Source organism: Vombatus ursinus, unplaced genomic scaffold, assembly GCF_900497805.2.
Source record: "Vombatus ursinus unplaced genomic scaffold, bare-nosed wombat genome assembly UNPS02014789.1, whole genome shotgun sequence".
NCBI classification, from domain to species: domain Eukaryota; kingdom Metazoa; phylum Chordata; class Mammalia; order Diprotodontia; family Vombatidae; genus Vombatus; species Vombatus ursinus.
In genome coordinates, this window is record NW_020954567.1 from 19,935,656 (window position 1) to 19,957,245 (window position 21,590).

The window sequence follows — 21,590 nt, forward strand, 5'->3', positions numbered from 1 at the left end:
GAACATGAAGAGGTAAACAGGAAAGAGAAAATAATAAGAGACTTATTAAGGTTGAACTGTTTACATTCCTGCATGGAAAGATGATATGTGTAACTCATGAGACCTTTGTCAGTATTAGGGTAGTTGGAGGGGAAAAAATTATATGTACATATATATAGACATAGATAGATAGAGGGCACAGGGTGAGTTGAAAATGAAGGGGTCATATCTGGAGAATAAAATTAAGGGGTGAGAGAGGAATATACTAGGTGAAGGAGAAAGGGAGAGGTAGAACAGGGTAAATTATCCCACACAAAAAAGAAACCAGAAAAGAAAAGGCTCTTACAGTGGAAGGGAAACGGGGGAAGGTGAGAGGGAATGAGTGAATCTTATTTTCATAGGATTTGACTTAAGGAGGGAATAACATACACACTCAATTGGGTGTGGAAATCTGTCTTACCCTACAGGAAAATAGAGGGGGAAGGGGACAAGACAGTAGGGGAAGGATAGACAGCAGGGCAGATTGGGAAAGGGAGTAATCAGAAGCAAATACTTCTGAGGAGGGACAGGGTCAAAAGAAAGAAAAGAATAAATGGGTGGGTGGGATAGGATTAAGGGAAGTACAGTTAGTTTTTCACAGCATGTCTACTATGGAAGCGTTTTGCTTACCTGCACATATAATCTATATTTAGTTGCTTGCCTTATCAACGAGAGTGGGTGGGGAGGGAGAAAGGGAGAAAATTTGGAACCCAAAGTTTTACAAACACATGCTTAAAAAAAATGTTTTCACATGCAACTGGGAAATAAGAAATACAGGAAATGGGGTACAGAAATCCATCCTGCCATACAGGAATATTGAAGGGGAAGGGGATAAGAGAAGGGGGGGGGGAGAGACAGAAGGGAAGGCAGACTAGGGGAAGGGGTATTTAGAATGCATACCATCTTGGGGTGGATGGAGGGGCAAGATGGGGTGAAAATCTGGAACTCAAAATCTTGTGGAAGTAAATGTTGAAAACAAAAAAATAAATAAAAATTGCCATTAAAAAAAAAGAAAGAAAGAAATGATGAATGAGCAAAATGCTCTCAGAAAAACCTGGAAAGACTTATATGAACTGATGCAAAGTGAAATGAGCAGAAGCAGGAGAACATTGTACACAGGAACAGCAAAACTGTATGATGATCAACTGTGAATGACTTAGCTGCTCTCAGCAATACGATGATTCAAGACAATTCCAAAGATTCATGGTAAAAAAATGGTCTACATCCCCAGAGAGAGAAAACTAACAGAATCGGAATAATGATCAAAGCATACTTTTTAAAAAATTTCTTTAGTTTTCTTGTTTGGTTTTAATCCGTGTTTTCTTTCGTACCATGACTAATACAGAAATAGGTTTTGCATGACTCCACATGTATAACCTACAAATTGCTTGCCTTCTCAATGAGGGGTGAGAAGAAGAGGTAGAGAATTTGGAACTCAAAATTTAAAAACACAAACATTAAAAATTGTTTTAAATGTAACTGGGAAAAATATTCAATTTATTTTAAAAATAAAAAAATTAACTTCCAAAAAAAAAAGAGATCTGTAATTATAATTATTTTATTTATTTTCTTGCCAATTGCAATCCTAAAACCTTCAATAAAGAATGCAAATTTAACCAAGTGTAAAACTGCCACTGTTGCAAAACATGAGTTAATAGTATCCTACTACTTAACTGGCAAATGAAATATTATATATAGGGCTAATAACAACAATAACTAACATTTATTTCACTTTGGATTTACAAAGCACTTTACAAACATTATCTCATGTGAGTATCAAATAACCTGGAAAGCTAACATATATTATCTCCATCTTCCATATGAGGAAAGTGATGAGAGAAGTTATGTAACTGCCCAGGATTAGAGATCTATTAATGATTTGAGCCAGAAATAAAACCTAGGACTCCATGATTCCAAGTCCAGGGATCTGTTGGATATACCTCAATGCATAATATGTAAGTCAACCTAGTGAAGTGATGCATCTGAATTCACTTCTGTAAAAATTCAGGCTCTAAAGTCATCACATCAAAACCTTATCTAGAATTTCTCTCTCTTCCTCAAGCCCTGCTAGTCCATTAATGCCATTCCCATAATTGCTGAATAGCTGGCCACCATAGATCAGTTCTATTTATGTGTTACTGCTACATTCAAAAAGCACAGCATGTTTTCTGTAATGGTCAAGCTATGTCTTATACTCTTCACAGACAACTGGAACATAAAGACAAGCAGTTCAGCAAGAATAAGAAGGGTAATCCCATTAAAAATTGTACCTACATATATCATCAGCTACACGAAGACAGCTTTAAGGAATCTACCAGATCTTCGACCACAAAGAGATAGGTAATAAACCTGACAAGAATTAATACTGTGTATTTAAAAGCTACCTGGGAAAATTACTTCATGAGCAATATTTACACCAAAACTGAGAGAAGTAGACTGGAATAAGAGAAGAGAAATAAACAAGAGGTAATGAATCTATTCCATAATAAAAGAAATGAGAACAGTAAAAACGCTTTGTGTAATCCAGTATCTATCTAGTATCTGAACAGCTCAAGGGATTTAAATAGTTTCATTATATTATCAGTGTTTAATTTTTATTTCCAGTGTACTTAAATACTATGGCTTTGATTTTTTAAACAGCATTGTTTGCATTCATGCAAATTAATAAAATTTGATAATTCATAATGTACCTCCCAGTCATTAGCACGAATGAGCAAGGTTCTAGTAAATTAATATTTTAATCAAGTACATTACCACAGCACTGTATATACTGCTGTGTAGAAGTTATTTAGGAGGGTGCATTTTTCTTCCTTCCTCAAATCTTGAATAAAAGCATAAATTTAGTCTCTGCAGACTGACCCTGCCTCTTAAATCTTCTGTGTTTCACTTGGGTTATCGTTCCCAGTTTGGCCAGTTTTTGTAGTAGTTCCTCAAGCCAAAGGCATATAAATATTACTCTGACATGAGTCATAGATTTATTCAAAAACAAAGCAAGAAGAAAGGGGGAAGGAAATTGTGAGAAAGGTAGAAGGCTTATAAGCATTCCAAAGAATCAATAAACATATAGAGAAACCTGATAACTATTATACTATCAAAAAATCAGAAAGAAAATACATTGTATGAAATGTCTTTATTGAAAAGGAGATTTCAAGTTGATTAGAGGCAGTACGATGTAGTGGAAATAACACTAGACTAGAAGTCAGGAGACCTGGGTTTCAACCTGGTTTCAACCTGTCTAGAAAGGCCATTTAATCTAAGCATGTTTCCTTATCTATAAAATATAACAATACAAAATAATAAAAGGTAACAGGACACAATTTACTTCACAGCCTTATTGCAAGGAGAACATTTTGTAAACCCTAAAAAAACTTATTTAAATGAAAGCTATTGTTATTATCATTAAAATAACCACCTCAGTAAGAAAGAATTTGGGGAAGGTGGTTGTTGATGGCATGCCTGAATGACAGAATGTCTATTATCAAAAAATAAATCACCTAATATAGGTCTGAATTCCCATTAAGACATAAAATCACTTTCAATACCATCAAGAGAGTACTTATATAGGGTCTAATCTAGGAACTATTTTCTCTCTCTCTCACCCTCCCTGTATGTGTGAGTATACCTGAGACTTTTCATTAGCAGATCTTTGGATGAAAAAACTCCCTCTACCAATGTAGATCAGCAACTCTCCCAGAGAATTATTAGGATTACTAAGTCAAATCAAAAATCACTTATTAAGCGCTTATGCACTTAGCATGTTGCCTAGCATGTAGTAGAAACTCAATAAATGTTTACTGATTATGATCAGGTACTGTGCTAAATTCTGGGGATAGTCTCTGTTCTCAAAGAGCTTACATATAGGATAAATTGGAGATAATCACAGAGGGAACATGGTAGCATCAAAGAGGACTGGAAAAGGTTTCTTGCAGAAGGTAGAACTTTAACTGAAACATGAGGGAAGACAGGAGGCAGTGATGAGGAAGAGAATTCCAAGTATGGGGGACAACGAGTAAACATGCTCAGAGTCAGGAGATGGAGTGTCTTCTACAAGAAACAGCAAGGAAGCCAATGTAATTGGATCAGAGTATATAAGGGAAGTAAGGTGTAAGAAAACCAAAAGGTAGCAAGGGATCAGGTTGTAAAGAGCTTTAAAAGTCAAACAGATATCTAATCCTGGAGGTAATAGTGGAGTTTACTGAATGGGGCAAGGGGATTGGGAGGGATGCAATATTATCATACATATACTTTAGGAAGAACATTTGACTAGTGAGTGTAAAGAAATTTGAGTCAAGGAGACCAGTTGGAAGGCTACTGTAATAGTCCAGGCATGAAGTGATGAGGGTATGGTGTCCGTGTGAGTGGAGAGAAGGGGGCATATATAAGAGATATTGCAAAGTCCTGTCCCATTAACAAGACTTAGGGGGCACCTAGGTGGCACAGTGGATAGAGCAACAGCCTTGGAGTCAGGAGGTCCAGAGTTCAAATCTGACCTCAGACACTTGACACTTACTAGCTGTGTGACCCTGGTCAAGTCACTTAACCCCACTGCCTAGCCCCCCCCCCAAAAAAAAGACTTAGCAATTGATAGCATACAGGGTATAAAAAAAGAGTAAGGAGTTGAGGATAACACCTAGGTTCGGTGCTTGGGTAACTGACAGGATGGTGTTGTTCTTGACAGTAATAAGGAAGTTAAGAAGAGGGGAAAGTCTGGAGAGAAAGATAACGAGTTCAATTTTAGGCACGCTGAGTTTAAGATAGATACCTATAAAAAATCTAGTTTTAGATGTCCAGTAAGTAGTTAGAGATGGAAGACTGTAGGTTAGTCAGTCAATGAATATTTATTAAACACATACTATATGCCAAGCACCACGTTAAGAGTTGGGGATACAAAAAGAGGCAAAAGACAGTCCCTGCCCTCAAGGAGCTCACAATCTAATGGAGGAGATAACAAGGAGATATGTACAAACAAGCTATATGCAGGATAAATAGGAAATAATTAACAGAAAAAAGGCACTGGAAGGGTTGGGAAAGGTTTCCTGTAGAAGATGAGATGAAGAGAAAGAGAAGAAGAGGTCAGAAAAGAGGGTAAGGCTGGATAAATAATCTAAGAATCATATGCATGGAAAAAATAAATTAAATTGGGGGGTGGGGGTGCAATGAGGTGGCGCAGTGGATAGAGCACGGGCCCTGGATTCAGGAGGACCTGAGTTCAAATTGTCAGACACACAACACTTACTAGCTGTGTGACCCTAGGCAAGTCACTTAATCCCAATGCCAAGCCAAAAAAAAAAAAAATTAAATCCATGGGAACTGATGAATCGCCTAGAATAGTAATTCTGAGGATAGTCCAGGAACCCCACTTCTAGGGTCCAAAAGGTAAAACTATTTTCATAATACTACTAAGATATTATTTCCCTTTTTCACTCTCATTCTCTCATAAGTGTACAGGTGAGTTTTACAGAGGCTATATGACTTGTGAATTAAAAATTTACCTACAAACAAAAACTAAGTTAATACCTGCAGAACTGTACTTTTGCCATACAACTGTACACATCTATAGCCACTGCTGGATGTGTTATTTTGCTTATATTTATTTATCAGGTAGCAGCACCAACCAATCAGTGAAGAAGAACTTTTATATGAATGCTTGGCAACAAACACAAGTGATGCTGAAAATATTCAAAGTGATATATAATGAATCTCATGGTTTATCCTAGAACAACTGTGTTGAGATTTGTATTGATGGTACAAAAGGAATGGTGGGTAAAACTGTTGATGCCTTAGCCAGAATCAAGGCAGTAGCATTAAACTGTAGCAGTCATTGTATGCTTCACCATCACAGATTTACAGCATATATGAAAAAAAAAGGAAGCCAGTTTTGCTTAAGAATGTCCTTGATGAAACAAAAATTACTAGTTTTATTAAATCTCAACCCTTGAGTACACATCTTTTTAATACTCTGTGTGACAAGATGGAAAGTTGCACAAAACACTTCTCTGCATACTGAGTATATTGGTTGTCTTGAAGAGAAGTATTTGTGTGACTGAGCTGTCAGCTGAAACAGCAGCCTTTTCCATGGAACCACCATATTTAAGTGCAAGAATGAAAGACAAACTATGGTTATTTTCTCAAAAACAAATAAGATGAACCTGTAGCTTCAAGGAAAATTGATTCTTTGTTGCCAATGATAAAAGAAATCAAGCTTTTGAAAGAAAATTAGAATTTTATTAGACTTGTATCTGCTGCCATGAGCCTGATAGCTCAGTGATACTTAAATACTTTTCTGATGAGATTGGTGATAATAAATGTGGAAGATCTGTATAACTTGATGAACTAATAATTTCCAAATGACCAATGTATGACTATATAATCATGCATAAGTAAAAGATTTATTTAAAGTTCAACATAGACCAGTGAACAATAACGTAACAGAGTAAGAAAAGTTATTCAGTATGATCTGAAATTCCACACTGCAACTAATTTTTTAAGAAACTACCACTTTGTGAAGTTTTGGTGTAGTATCAAAGAAGAATATCCACAATTGTTTGAAAAGGTTATTAAAATATCCCTCCCTTTTCCAACTATGTATCTATAGTGTGCCTGGATTTTCTTCATGTACTATATATTCTTCATATACAAAATAACATATTGAAACAGATTAGATAGAGTAGCAAATATGGTCATCTGGTTGTCCTCTTCTAAGCCAGACAGTGAAGAGATCTGAAAAAAAAAGTAAAAGCAATGCTATTCTTTTCACTACATTTGTTTTAGAAAATAGCTCCTTTTCACAAAAAAAAATTACTTATGTTAACATGTGATGGTTTGTTATTTTTAATAAATGAATATTTTAAAATATATCATTTTTTTTACTTTCTAAAGTATAAAGAGGTCTTGAAACCAAAAATTTTGAGAATCACTGACCTAACAAAACAGTATATAGGGAGAAAGGAAAAAAGCCTTGGTAGGACACTACTCATGGTTATCAGGTACAATCTGGATGGAGATTGAGCAAAAGAAATTGAGGAACAGTCAGACAAGTAGGAAGAGAACCAGGAGAGGCAAGTATCATGTAAACCTAGAGAAAAGAGAGTATCAAGGAGAAGATGGTAATCTGCAGTATCAAAAAAAAAAACCAACAAACAAAAAGACTCAGCTTTAATGGCTGGAGGAATATTCAGTGCTTATGGCTTATCTGTGCCAATATAATAAAAATGCTAACACTACAAAAGCTAGTTTAGAGTTTTAATGCTATATCAAATTATCGAAGAGATGCTTTACAGAACTCGATAAAATAATAACAATTCATTTAGAAAAGCAAACAACCTAGAATATCAAAGGAAATAATGAAGATAGGTAGGAATGAAGGGAGAAGAATACTGCTAGACCTAATACTACTGTGCTACAAGAAATATGAACTAAGGTAGAACAAAGAAAACGAAACACACAACTGTAAACAGAAATGTAAATAGAAAGAATCAAAACAATCAAAAGCAAATCTTACAAAATTAAAAAGAATAAACCTGAAAGAAGAGAAATGAGAAGAAATTTCTACCCCATTCCTTTGCAGAGGTGAAAGATCTGTAAGTGAGGTATACTGCACACGTTTTCAGGCTTTTTTTTACAAATTAATTGGTTTTGCTGATTTTTCCCCCTCTTCTTCCTCTTTTCCTTTTTTTTTCTCCTTTAAAAATATTATTTGCTAAATCAGATGGCTCTCTGAGAGAGAGGGAAGTAGAGGGATACTGAGAGAAATTCTGGTGATGTAAAAAACAAAAGACAACAATAAAAAACATCTTTTAAAGAGAGGAAAGGAAGTAGAGGCACTAATTGTAGATATCCTTTTCAAGGAGCTTAGCCACAAAAGGGTGGAGAGATAAAGGATGAGAGCTAGCAAGATGGATGGATCAAGTGAGGATTTTTTGAGGATGGGGAAGACATGGACATGTTTGACGCAGGAGGGAAACACTCAGCAGACAAGAAGGGAATGAATACTAATAAGACAGTAGGGACAACAGAAAGAACAACCTGCTGGAGAAGACTGGCGTGAGGTCACATGCATATAGAGAAGTTTGCCTTGACAAGAAGAAAGGACACCTCTTTATATGAGACAGGTGTGAAGGAGGAGAGAATAAAAGAAGGCATCTGGCTGATGTGAAGATGGGGAGAAGAGGGAGCTTTAGACAAATGGCCCCAGTGAAATATAAGGCAGGGGAGTGAAAGGTCTGAGGAGGGATAAAAAAGTTTGGAAAATCCACTATGGATTTTCTATGGTAAAGTAGGAAAATGAATCAATTAAGAAAGTGTAAAAGAATTTCCTTGACAGTTTAATTTATGTAACATAAGATTTTTGGTTAACACAGTCAGCATGGTCACTCAGCAAGGAAATAGGACAAAGGAGAAAAGGGGGGAATGGAATAAGAAGGTTCATATATTAAGAGAAGATTGGTCCTAGGCAAAAGAAACCCCAACCCCTCTAAGGACATGCAAAAATATTTATCACAACTCTTTTTGGGTGTCAAAGAACTGGAAAGTGAGGGGATGCCTATCAACTGGAGTTTGGCTGAACAAGTTACGGTATATAAATGATAGAATACTAATGAGCCACAAAAATGATGAAAGGGATGGCATCACAGCAACCTAGAAAAATCTGTATGAACTGATGCAAAGTGAAGTGAACAGAACCAGGAGAATAATTTATATAATAGCAATACTATTATAAAGACAAATAACTCTGAAATATTTAGGAACTCAACTCAATGAAATGCCCAACCATAATTCCACAGCACTCATGATGAAACATGCTACTTACCTTCTGACAGGCAGGTGATGGACTCAGAGTACAGACTGAGACATATCTGTTTAGACATAGCCAATTTGAGAATTTGTATAATTTTGTTTTATCAATTGTAGTAGGTGAGTGGGAGAGAGAGGATGATACTTTTTTATTTTAAAACTACTGCTGGACAGACATTGCTGTTTCCTCCCCATCCTTGAAGAGAGACTCTCATGGAACTTTGTACACCCATCAGCTGGGCTGGAAGGAAGAACAGCAGAAATCTGAATGAAGCTCAGCCACAGCCCAGGAAATCCTGCAGCTGCAGCAACAGCAGCAGCCTTTCAGTGAAGCTTTGGGCCTCTGGAGTGAAGGCACAGACCACAGGAAGGTTAGTGATTATGGACTTCTCAATGGGAAAAGGAAAGTGTGGCCTTAGAAAAGTGCCCATGCCTAAGAATTCCAAAGGGTGGGGTCTACTCCTTCACTTAGCTAAACTCTTCCTTATCTCCTGGCCTCACACACATTTCCCTTATGAGTGAGTCACCAATTTATTCTAAAAGCACAAATCTATACTATATCAGAAAGATGTATAATTCCTGCTTACTATTTAGCCAAGAAATGTTCTGTTCACACTTCAGAAATGATATTTTTTAAAATACTTTTTTTTTTTGAGGAGATAGCAAGATGTAGTGGATTGAGAGCTGTTCTCTGAGGCAGAAAGACCTGGGAACATTCAAGTCATGCCCCTGACAAATACCAGCAATGTGACTCCAGAAAAGTCACTAGCCCTGAGCTAAATTGCAGGGCAGTTACATATTGGTAGAGGGAGTTGATTCGCTTGGGAGTTCTTTATACTAATAAAATCATAGGTCCATTTCAGAAATAAAAAATAATTAAAAATTTAAAAATAATTTTTCCACTCGGAAGATGCCATGCCTAGTAACAAGGAAAATAGCATATCCTTGACATATATGTATAAATATGATGCAAAAGAACAAAAGTGAAATCCTCTATTTTTAAAAAGATGAACTATTAAAAGTTTGACTTTTTGCCTTCAGGTTTTATACCTCAATTTCCAGCACTTCTTCAAAAGTTTTTTGCATTTTAAAATTTTAAATAAAATTTATAATAATTAAGATTAAAAGTCAATATATGCAAGACCATGGCTTTGTAATGCTGGATAATAAAGCATTTGGTATATGCACAACTTCTTGAACTACTTCACTTCTCTGCCATATTTTACATCTATATATGTGTGTATAAGTTGATTAAATTACTATTCTATGAGGAATCTACTTCATTTCCTCAAATTTGAAATATTTTTCTAACTACAGTAGCAATGAATTTTATGCATTAATTTCAATGTAATTGAATAAAAGGTGCCGGTAGGGGAAAAGAAAATTAATCACATTTAAATAAACATGTAAAGTATGTAGGGAGAACATTTTATATTAAATACCTGTACATAACACAAAATGTAAGAATGTCCCTATATGTACATAAAGATGAGCATGTTGCTAAATATATGTGCTGCTATGTGCAAATATAATTATTATAATAAACTAGGGGGTTTACTTCCATTATAGTACTGTAAATATAGTTCATCACCAAAAAAAGCATAAAGATTCAGAATACAACTTGAAAACTAACTTAGCTGTTTTTAATCATATTTCTTTATGTGCACAGGGCAAATCTGAAGTATAACAACAATTTTTAGCTGTCCAATAAACAAATGTTAAAATGGAGTCAAACGAATTAAGGGTTTTAAATAATGGAATATCATGTACGTACCTTGCCAAAGACATTATTTTACTAATATAATACTTTAATTTAATTACTAAATAACTATATGGAACACTGCATGCCATTTCAAAATAATCTTTGCTACATAAAAATGTGTTTTTATATAATTCTATTACCTAAGACAAGGATAACTTGAAATAACAAAATGAAAATTCTGCAACTTAATTTTGAGGCTATAAGCCCTCAGGTCAAGAACAAAGCTGACCAACTTTACAAAGAACTGATTGCTAGAACCTGAAAAAGCACAAAGCACTTCATTTAGGGTGTTATGTTTTGACCTTGATTTTAAGCTCTCCTTTCCTCCATGTTCCTAAATTAATTCATATGAACTGCTGATTAATAATAAAATGTTTTGCCATCAGCATTCAAAGCCCCAGCCTGAGCTGTCATGGCTGAGAGGGCAGAAATCTGCTTGGAGCTATGAAAGAACCCAACTGAATTCGTAGCGTCTCAGTCTATGAATGTGTAAGCACTTCATCTGTTCAGAAAAACACAACATTTTAGGAGACAGGAGTAAGGGTAAGGTTGGAGGTAAAGTAAAGGTATGATAGACCGAAAGGGAGAAATATAAAGGCAAAGTAAGTGAGTGACAGAAGTAAGCATTTTTATTTCACCAATAAAGTTGCTTTACTCAACATGAAAGAATTTTGTACTAAATATACCTATTTCTTCATTATCACTTCTGCCAAATAAATAGTTATGATCATGTGACTCAATATGGCATAGGCTAAGAGGACTCTTGATAGTCCCATGTGATAGTTGCCAACCAAGGTAAAATACTGATAATTTCCAAATAAGTCATACCTAATTTAACTTCATTAAAAGGTTGTAATTACCATTAGGCTTTGAAAGAAAACGGAAAATTCCCTGAGAGATCAAAATCGGAAACCATATTGCTTAACAAACAAAATTTTTTTAGTTTTGGTTTTACTATGTGTAATAATTACTACTGAGTAATGTTTCAGGTTTTTCAAGTTACTATATTTCACTGAATGTTTCACCAGGGAAAAATGGACACCAACATTTAAGTATTTAATGGAAAACAAACAATGTTACTAGACACACTTTTCTCCACTATCAGAGGATCTAGGTTCACACGCTTCTGACCACTAGTTTTTTAACATCCCTGGTCCTCAGTTTCCTCACTGGTAAAATAAAGGAGTTGAACTACAGGCCCTTTGGGGTCCCTTCCAGCTCTAGTCAATGATCCTACGGATTCTAATTGTCTCTGTCAATGGAACAGAAGAAGGGAATTTGCTGAGACAGATATAATATTAAGGGCTAACCTGTGCAGAAAAGACGCTATCATCTAGAAGTTGATTATTTATCTACTACTGCAGATTCACCCATTACCTTTTTTGGTTCTCTTCCCACCTATTTCCCACCTCTTGGCCATTCCAATCATCTCAGGATGCCCCCGAGTCTATTTAAACTGAACAAAGCCATAACAGAACTCACCTTTGCCCTTAAAGCCACTTGTCCTACAAATATTCTGATTTACGTCATTCCAAGTCACCTCCATTTGTAATCTTGGCATTATCTTTAACTTTTTACTCTCAGTCCCCATAATCATTGCCAAGTCTCGACAATTCTACCTCAACAACATCTCTTGCATCTGTTCCTCTCTCTTCAGACAGTCACCACCTTAGTTTCTAGGGGTGGGGAACCTGCAGCCTCAAGGCCACATAAGTGCAGCCCTTTGACTGAATCCAAACTTTACAGAACAAATCCTGCTGTTCCCTATTCAGGGTATTCCACTGGCTCTGGTACTGCCTCTGCACAGGCGGGATATTCTCCCTACTCACCTTCATCTGTTGGAATCTCTAGGTCTCTTCAAGGTTTAACTGAGTAGATAGCAGAGTTGGGATCGAGCCCAAAGGTCCTTTGACTCAAAGCCAGTGTGCTCTTCCCACTACAGAATCATGACTCAAAGTGGGTACTTAACAGATGATTGTTGTATTGAAATAAACTCAATATCAATTACTGTTGTGGTTAATATTTTACCAGAAATTTCCTAGTTGTAGCTGCAGAAAATCTTTGTTTTGAACTATCTTCTCTAGTTTCAATCCTTTTTTTTTTTTTTTTAAAGATCAGCCTTTAATGTGGTAAAGAGTCTTTCTTCTCCTTGCCCCTCCAGGAGATGAGCCACTAGCAGTCCTAGTATCCTTTAGGAAACCATTATTCATATGGCTTCCATTACATGAATAAATCTCTAATCTTCACTTCCTGTTCTTATCTTATACCCTCCAATTATTTCCATGGCATTTCCATTAGAAAATAACAACTGACACTTATAAAGCATTTCAAAAAGTGTAAAGTACTTTACACACAATATTGCCTTTTGACGGCTGCGAGGGATAATTTTTTTTTTAAATCAGTCTTGGAATTTTACTAGTATAAAGAGTTTACAGTAATGGAATTCCTTCTACCAACAGATAGCAGCCCCCTGCTCTGCAATATAAGTCTCAGTTTCCAGGGGCATTGAGAGGTTAAGTAACCTGTTTAGGATCACACAGCATATCGATGTCAGATAGAACATCAGGGCCTTGTTGGTTCTGAGGCTGGCTTTCCAGCCACTATGCCTGCTGCCTCCTGTGAGGGAGTTACTACAGGGAGTGTTATCTTGATTTTGCAAATAAGGGAACTGAGGCTTTAGGATTTTAAGGGACTTGCCCAAAGTCATACACCCAGTAAAAAGTGGAGACAGGACATGAATCCAGTTCTAAGGCTTTCTCCATTTATGCCACGCCGCATCTTACTTAACACCTCAAACAATATGAAGTCAGTCAAGATTAGGGGAGCTATTGAGTCCCCAGAATTATTCCTTCATAATTTCTCCATCATTATCAATGGCATAACTCTTCCACATTCAACCCATTACCAAATATTTTTTAGTTTCACAATTATATATAGCAAACTATAGACTATTAAAGCTTATAGATATTTGTTCTACCACTTGAGAACATTATTAAGTAACAGTTATTAAAACATGATTGAGACCAAACTTTAAAAAAAAAAACTACTTTTTCATCTCTGAACAGCTCCTTAATCATATATAATTCTTATTTTCTCATGGATTTCCAAATTGCTTTGAAATGGGGAATATTCCCTGAAATGATCAGCTTCTGTGAAGACCTGTCGTTCTTCAAAATCTAAACAGGGATCTTTTAATAAAAACTTTTAGTCTACTCAAAAGGGTATTCAATGTAAGCAGTTGCTTTTTATACTCCACCAAACTATCTATAAAAATTATTTCATCATCAATATATACATTTTTCAGGGAAATTCTCCACAGAAAAAGCTGTCTTCCACTGATCCAGCACTAAGAAATCTTTCATTTGTAGAGTTGTGGGGACTGAGACTCTTGTCCATGGCTTCCTAAATTTTTCATCAGCAACAACTCCAGCATGACAATTACACTCATGATATAAACATAAAGGAATATGAAGCAATAATGATCTAATGCTTAATTTCTTTCTAACCACATTAGAGGTTCACGGAAAATGAAGGAAGTTGCCCCAGAGTTTCATCTAAGCTCCCACATTGCCCCAGTTTCAGTAATTCTTAAAAGCCACACTATACTTTGAGGTGGTATGTGCAAAAACGGAAGGGAGAACACCAAGTATTCTAAAAGAAAAAGTAAAGAGCATATATTTTTCATACCTCTTCATCCTTCATGTTCACATCCACTTTTTTTGATCTGATGGCTTTGGTTATGTGGTCAATGTTGTTTTCCCTGCAGTAATCAAATATGTTTTTGTCTTCTTCTCTAATTAGGGTAGAAAAAGTAGATGCTCTCTTACTAGATAACATATAAAAAACACACTCATATATATAATACAAGCTGTTATTGTAAAAATATGCAAATCATGAGAATCATTAGAGTAGTTCATATTTCCAACATTTTTCATGAGTTTTCCAACATTACATGGCACAGCCCTATTACAAGAGATATTATAATCCTATCAAATGAAACTACAGAGGAAAAAAAATCCTTTTTTAATGTGCATTCCAAAATGGAATAATAAGGTTCATTTTGAGTAGTGCTTTGTCTTTTTCAAAGTCACTTTTGTCCTGCAAAGAGTATATATTTACCTACTGATTCCATGCTCTCACACTAAGGACTAACATACTTTTTATTGCAAGTACATAATTATTAAAGGGTTAGTATATTATTAAAGGGACTAACACATTGCTTGTCACCTTAAAAAGGTAAGAGGGCCCTATAGGATAATAGAAAAATCAGTGAAATATAAAGCAGGATGTAAACTCCATGAAGGCAGGAATTTTTTTTTTTTTTTTGCTTTTTTAAAAATCTTTGTATCCCCAGGTCTGGCACAGCACCTTTGATAAATGTTTATGGAATTAAAACGCTATTTGGGTATTTTTACTAAGTTTTTTTTTCTCATTTTATATAACTAGAAGCAGTTGTTCACTTGTGTCCAACTCTCTGTTACTTCATTTGGGGTTTTCTTGACAAAGATACTAGAGTGATTTGTCACTTCCTTGTCCAGCTGATTTTACAAATGAGGAACTGAGGCAAACAGGGTTAAGTAACTTGCCCAGGATCACAAAGAGAGTAAGGGTCTGAAGCTAGATTTGAACTCAGGTCTTCCTAACCCCAAGCCTGGCGCTCTATCCTGCACCACCTGGCTGCCTCCCATATTAGTTATCTTTCTATTATAACAGTCAGATTATGATGTCGAAGGGCTAGGAGGGGAAAAGGTAGGTAGATGCTGCCTTTTGCAACATGGAAAAGTTCTTTCACAGCTGCAAAAGTAGCAAGGGAGAGGAGCAACTGATAACAGTTTCACAGGTATATTTAAGAATGTCAGGAAGTTTTTATTATATTGCAAAGGATGGTAGATATGGGGCTAGGCCTTGGAGCAGAGTCAAGTGTTAATAGAAAGTTAGGCTCAAATCAAGAGACTGGTAGTGCCTGGCACATAGCAGGTGCTTAATAAATGCTTTTGAATTTAATTTTTTAAAAAAAGCTAACAAATCATGCCCTTTAGGCATTTATTATTATTTAATGGAACGGATGAATTAAAATTAAACATCCACAGGAGAAATTCAATAAAGTTCTCATATTTTTACTCCACTACAACTCATCCTCACCCTCTTATCCTGTTTAATTCTTATTTGATCTTTCAGAGGCTCTACTCATCATTAGAAGCCCATTTAATATACAATGCATTGAAAAATTCTTTATAGTATCTTATTAAAAATATCTTCCTCCAGTCTGCGCTAAGTAGGGCACTCCCCATTATCAACAGTGGTATGTTGATTTTAATGTTTCCAGGCTCTCTAATCCACTCCACCCTCCAACTGGCTGCCAAATCATTATTTGTAAAGCATAGGGGGGCCGCTAGATGGTGCAGTGGATATAGCACCTGCTCTGGATTCAGGAGGACCTGAGTTCAAATTCGGCCTTAGACACAAAACACTTACTAGCTATGTGACCCTGGGCACATCACTTAACCCTACTGCCTAGCCAAAAAAAAAAAAAAATTCCCTGCTCAAGAAGCTTCAATGGCTCCCAAATGACTCTAGAACTCTAGAATGGAAGACAAACCTCTCTGTTATTTAAATTATTTCACAACCTGGCTCCAACTTACTTTTCCAGCTTTCTAATATATGACTTCTGTTCAGGCACTCCAGATTCTACCTAAACTGTCTTTCTTACTGCTCCTCACACAGAACATAGCATTTTGCACTAATCAGTTTCCCCTTTCCCCCCAGTCTGGAATTCACTTTTTCTTCATCTTTGCCTTTGAATCCCTAATTTCCTTCAAAGCTTAGCATAAACACCACAAGGCCTTTCCTGATTTTCCCTAACTGCTAGTGTCTCCCTTCTAAAATTTGTTTTTAGAAACATATTTAGCATATGCTTATGTGTGTTGTCAATCAATTAACCAACCAGCAGACATTAAGCAGTCATTATGCATCAAGCACTGTGCCAGAGCAGGCGATATAAACACCAAGAATGAAATAATTCCCTGCTTCCAAGGAGATCATATTCTGACAGGGAAGACAATGAGTCCATAAACATCCATAAAGAACAAATAGATTGGTATGAGACCAATTGTGCTGCTGCAATTTCATTAGTATAGAAACTTCAAATCATGAACAAATGTCCTAGGCAATGCAGATCAGCATCTTCTCTACAACTTGCTCACTCAGTTACCCAGAAGACAGTGAAAGAATGGTGGTGCTTTTGACAGAACTAGGGAAGTTTGGAAGAAGGGTAAGTTTTGGGGGAAAGATGATGAGTTCTGTTGTGGACAGACTGAGTTTGAGATGTCTTGGGGACATCCAATTTGAAATATCTAAAAACAACTGGTGATTAAAGATGAAAACAAGGACTGGGATTGGATATACAGATTTGTGAGTCATCTGCCCAGAGATAAATAATTAATCATACAGAAGTTAAAGTCCAGCACAGAGTTTTAAGGAATACTTACAGTTAGGGGGTCAGAAGGAACATGTATTACTAACATCCCTCTCCCTACCTCTTTTCCTCACTTTCACTTGCTGAAGTTAATTCAATCTTAAGCATCCCCCTTCCTTCTCCCCTCTTCCCTTACAAAAGCTCAGCTGTTACATATATAGGGTTAAAACTTTCATTTATGAAATGGTACCAGGACAATAAAAGATCTTAGGATGTTCTTGGGACACACAGTAGGACATAAGAAAAAGATAAAGTGAACCCAACCAGCTTTCATCTGTGAAAAGTTACAGTCCCCCTTTAGCTACAGAACCCTTACACAGCATTTGGACAGGCGCCATTTTTGTCCTAAGTTATTTAACCTTTACAAAGTGCTTGGATGCCAGCCAGTTTTATCCTAGAGCAGCATAAATTGAGGACACCTCTCTTTAGACTTTGGATTCCTCAATTAAGGACAAAAATGTATGTGAGATACCTACCAGACAATAAAGATCCTGGATTCTAGATGCAGAGGTGCCAGATCAGCTGAGCAGGGATTCTGCTCAAGGGCAACTGACAAAATATAAACAATGTCCTTTACCTGAAAACTTTCTCTCCCTTTTTATCACTATCACTTTAAATAAAGTTATCTTTGCTTTTGAGTCCATAAATGTGGCCTTATTGTGAAATTTTGAGCCCAGACATCACAGCTGTATTCTGTAAAATGGCAAACTTGTTGATATTTTTCATCTCAGTAAGGTAAATGATAGGGGCGGAGCCAAGATGGCAGAGGGAAAGCAGTGACTGTCTTGAGCTCTCTCCCAAAGCCCTCCAAATACCTAAAAAAATGGTTCTAAACAAATTCTAAAGCAGCAGAACCCACAAAAAGACACAGTGAAACAAATTTCCAGCCAAAGACAGCCTGAATGGCTGATCAGAAAGGTATATCACGCCGGGTGGGGAGAGGAGCGCAGTTCCATGTGGGTGCGCAGGCCGCAGAGACCCTGGAGCAGGCTTCAGAGGACTGAATCGCGGGCAGCAGTGGCAGTTTCCAGACTTCTCAACCCCTGAACTCCAGAGACAACTTAGAAGGTCAGGGGGAAAAGTCTGTGACTGCGGTGAGAGAGGAGCTAGGTTTCAGCCGCAAGTCTCGAGTGCGGCCCGGGGCTGCGGCTTTTTCCTGAGCTTCAGGCCCACAGACTGAGGGGGAATCGAGTGGCTGATCAGAGGGGGATGGCAGGGATGTCTTTGCCAGTGCTGAGGCAGGAATCTCTTGCTTTACCGGTGCTTGGATCTGGGTCACAGTTCTGAGAGGCGGTCCTGAGGAGGAGCGCTGGTGCGGTGGAGCCTGTTGTGGTGGTGGAGAGGAAACACCCCGCCCCTTATCATACCACCTTGGAAGAACTGAAAATTTTCAGGTCCTGAGAAGTACCTCTGAAAACAGCTGCACAAACCCCCGAAGCTTGGGACAGTACACTCTTCACATTGGAAGCAGACTTTTACCTTAACAAAGAGTTTAAAACTCAAGTAATTGGCTGGGATCATGAGTAAGCAGCGCAAAGAGTCAGACTACATTATCTTACTTTGGTGACAAAGAAGATCAAAACATACAACCAGAAGAAGACAACAAAGCCAAAGCTCCTACATCCAAAGCCTCCAAGAAAAATATGAATCAGTCCCAGGCCTTGGAAGAGCTCAAAAGGAATTTTGAGAAGCAAGTAAGAGAAGTAGAGGAAAAACTGAGAGTGATACAAGAAAATCATGAAAAACAAGATAAATGATAATAATTAAGTCAACAAGCATTTAATTAAATGCCTACTGTGTTCCAGGTACTATGCTAAGCAAGGAGAATAGAACAAAAGGCAAAAATAGCCCCTGGTCTCAAGGAACTTACAATCTAATGGGAGAAACAATATGCAAACAACTATGTACAAATGACATATTCATGGTAAGCTGGCATTCAGAAGGAAAAGCTTCCCTGAAGGAAGCCCAGGTTAGAGGGACATAAAATGAAAAGGCCTGGAGTTGGGAAATGGGAATGTCTTGTCTGAAGAAGAAAAAGGAGGCCAGAGTCACTGGATCACTGAGCATATGGGGATGTAAGAAGACTGGAAAGGTAGCAATGCGCCAGGTTGTGAAGGGCTTTAGAAGCTAAAGAGAGCATTTATATTTGAATCATTGGAGTTCATTTAAAGGGGTCAGGGAGTGAACATGGTCAGACCTCCACTTTAAGAGTGCAGAGGATGGCCTGGAGTGGGAAGAGACTTGAGGCAGGGAGGACAACCTAAAGGCTCTGACAAATAGTCGAGGCGTGAGGGGATGAGAGCCTGCACCAGGGGGGAAGTAGGAGAGAAGAGGCGTATATAAGGGATCATGTGAAGGTAAAATTGACAGGACTTGGCAACAGACTGGATAAGTGGGATGAGAGTGAGGAGTTAAGGAGGACACCTATGTTGGAAGCCTGGGTGACTGGATGATGGTACCTTCAACAGTAACAGAAAAGTTAAGAAGAGGAGAGGGTTTGGGGGAAAAGATAATGAGTTGCAATTTGGACATGTGGAGTTAAGATATCTACTAGACATCTAGTCAGGGAGATCCAATAGACAGTTGGAGATGTGAGCAGGGAGATCAGGATAAAAGTTGGGGGGGAGCTTTCTCATTTATAAAGAGATACATATATATGTGTGTGTGTGTGTGTGTGTGTGTGTGTGTGTGTGTGTGTGTGTATACATCCACACATATATGCATACAACACACATGTAAGATATATGTATATATAAATTTGATCCTCACAACAACTACGTGAGGTTAAGTGCCTATTGGTATTATTGTCCCCATTTCACAGATAAGGAAAGAAATTTGAGATGAGTGACTTGTATGTGTTCACAAACTATTAAGTGTCAGGGGCACAACTGGAACTGCCTTCTCTCTTGACTAGGCCTTTCCACTACATCACTACTCCATACATTCATATTTGTACTGTCATTTCTTTGAAACAACCCTACGGTGAAGAGGATGCAGAGAGGCTTAGTGACGTGGCTGGAGTCACCCAGTAATTAAACCATGTCCTTCATTTGGCTATATAAGTCCTTCATCTCCCAAAATTTCCTTTGGATGAATTACCATTAATGAAGAGTTCTGAATAGATTAATTAGAGTATATATCTAGTTTGAAAAGGTAAACAAATTCTAGATAGTGGTCAAAGTCTTTGAAGAGACTCAGAAATTTCAGTGTAGCTCTAGATTTCTATGAGTGTTTGATTTGCTATAAACCAAAACTAAATTCTAAGATTTTAATACTAGTAATATCTTTTTCTTTCTTTTTTAAAGAAAAAATGCATAAAACATGTCACCTAGGTACAACTGTCATAGTCGAAAAGTAAAATAAGTTTTAAATTCCCCTCAAGCAATTTATTTATTCAAGTATATACTTCACTACAGTCTTTGCCAATGCCTCAGGGGGGTATGCAGATGACACTAGGTTCTTAAAGACTATGCCAAAAAATACAATATGTAATATGTCCTCTTCAGCTCCAAGTTTTTCTGAATTAAAGGAAAAGCCATTTACATACAAAAGGAAAAGAAAAATCAGGCTCATATTAATTCTATTCCGATCTTGTGTAGAGACAATTTTGACCTAGTGGCTAGAAAATCATACTTAAGAATCACAAAGCTTTGGGTACAATTTCTGCCTCTCTGATTAGTTGTGTGACTAAGGCAAATAATTTAACCTCTAAATCCTTCAGTTTCCCTATCTATAAAATGTGGATAATAATACCTGTTGTACTTAGCTGAAATGGCCAAGTTCCTTAATGTCTCTAAATTAGGTCTCAGTTTTCTCAACTATAAACAGAGGTAATAATTCTTATAGTACATACCTCACAGTGTCTAAAGGCTCAAAGATAATGCACATGAAAGTACTAAGCAAACTTTTAAATGCTGTGTAAATATCAGTCATCATGTGAAGCACATTTTCCAAAAGACACAATGCTATTTATAACACTGGTGGCTAGATTGCCATTGGGTCTGACTCCATAATTGATACTGGCAATTTAATCTGACCATGTTACAAATTCCAAAATATCCTGCATAATTGTAATTGATCCCACAAAAATACAACATAAGATAAAATGACATCATAGGTTCTAACAGATTCCAGAGGACCATACTATATAAATGGGCCATCAGCTGATATGCCATTACAGTGTGACACAGTAGTAGAGTTAAGCACTATTACAGTGCATTACCAGTCTTACTATACACTAATCTGAGAAAGGTTATGTGGGAAATGTTTGTTCCATCAGACAGGAGGCAGAGGCCCTGGGCTTAGCCCCAATTTCTGAAGTAAGTCATTAATCTCACTGAACCTTAGTTTCCTGATCTGTAACATGAAATGGCTGAATCAAATGGTCTCTGAGGTCCAGCTCAGACTCTAAAATGCTATGAACTGAGTACGCTTCAGCTGGTTTACAGGCTCACGAGTTCAAAAACAAAACAAAACAAAAACAAAAAAACACTTTCGGAATAAAACCTGTTTATAAATTGGGTCCTTCCTATGGTGACATTT

General features: G+C 37.0%; 1 protein-coding gene across 4 annotated transcripts in view; it reads right to left on the reverse strand.

The window, feature by feature from the left end:
• Nucleotides 1–21,590, reverse strand: part of ACBD6 (acyl-CoA binding domain containing 6) — a 215,678-nt gene that overhangs the window by 127,058 nt on the left and 67,030 nt on the right. For all 4 annotated transcript variants that reach the window (XM_027868507.1, XM_027868508.1, XM_027868510.1 and 1 more), the window contains exon 5: nucleotides 14,261–14,366. In XM_027868507.1, the coding sequence (XP_027724308.1) occupies nucleotides 14,261–14,366 (106 nt within the window). The remainder of the gene's footprint in view (nucleotides 1–14,260; nucleotides 14,367–21,590) is intronic.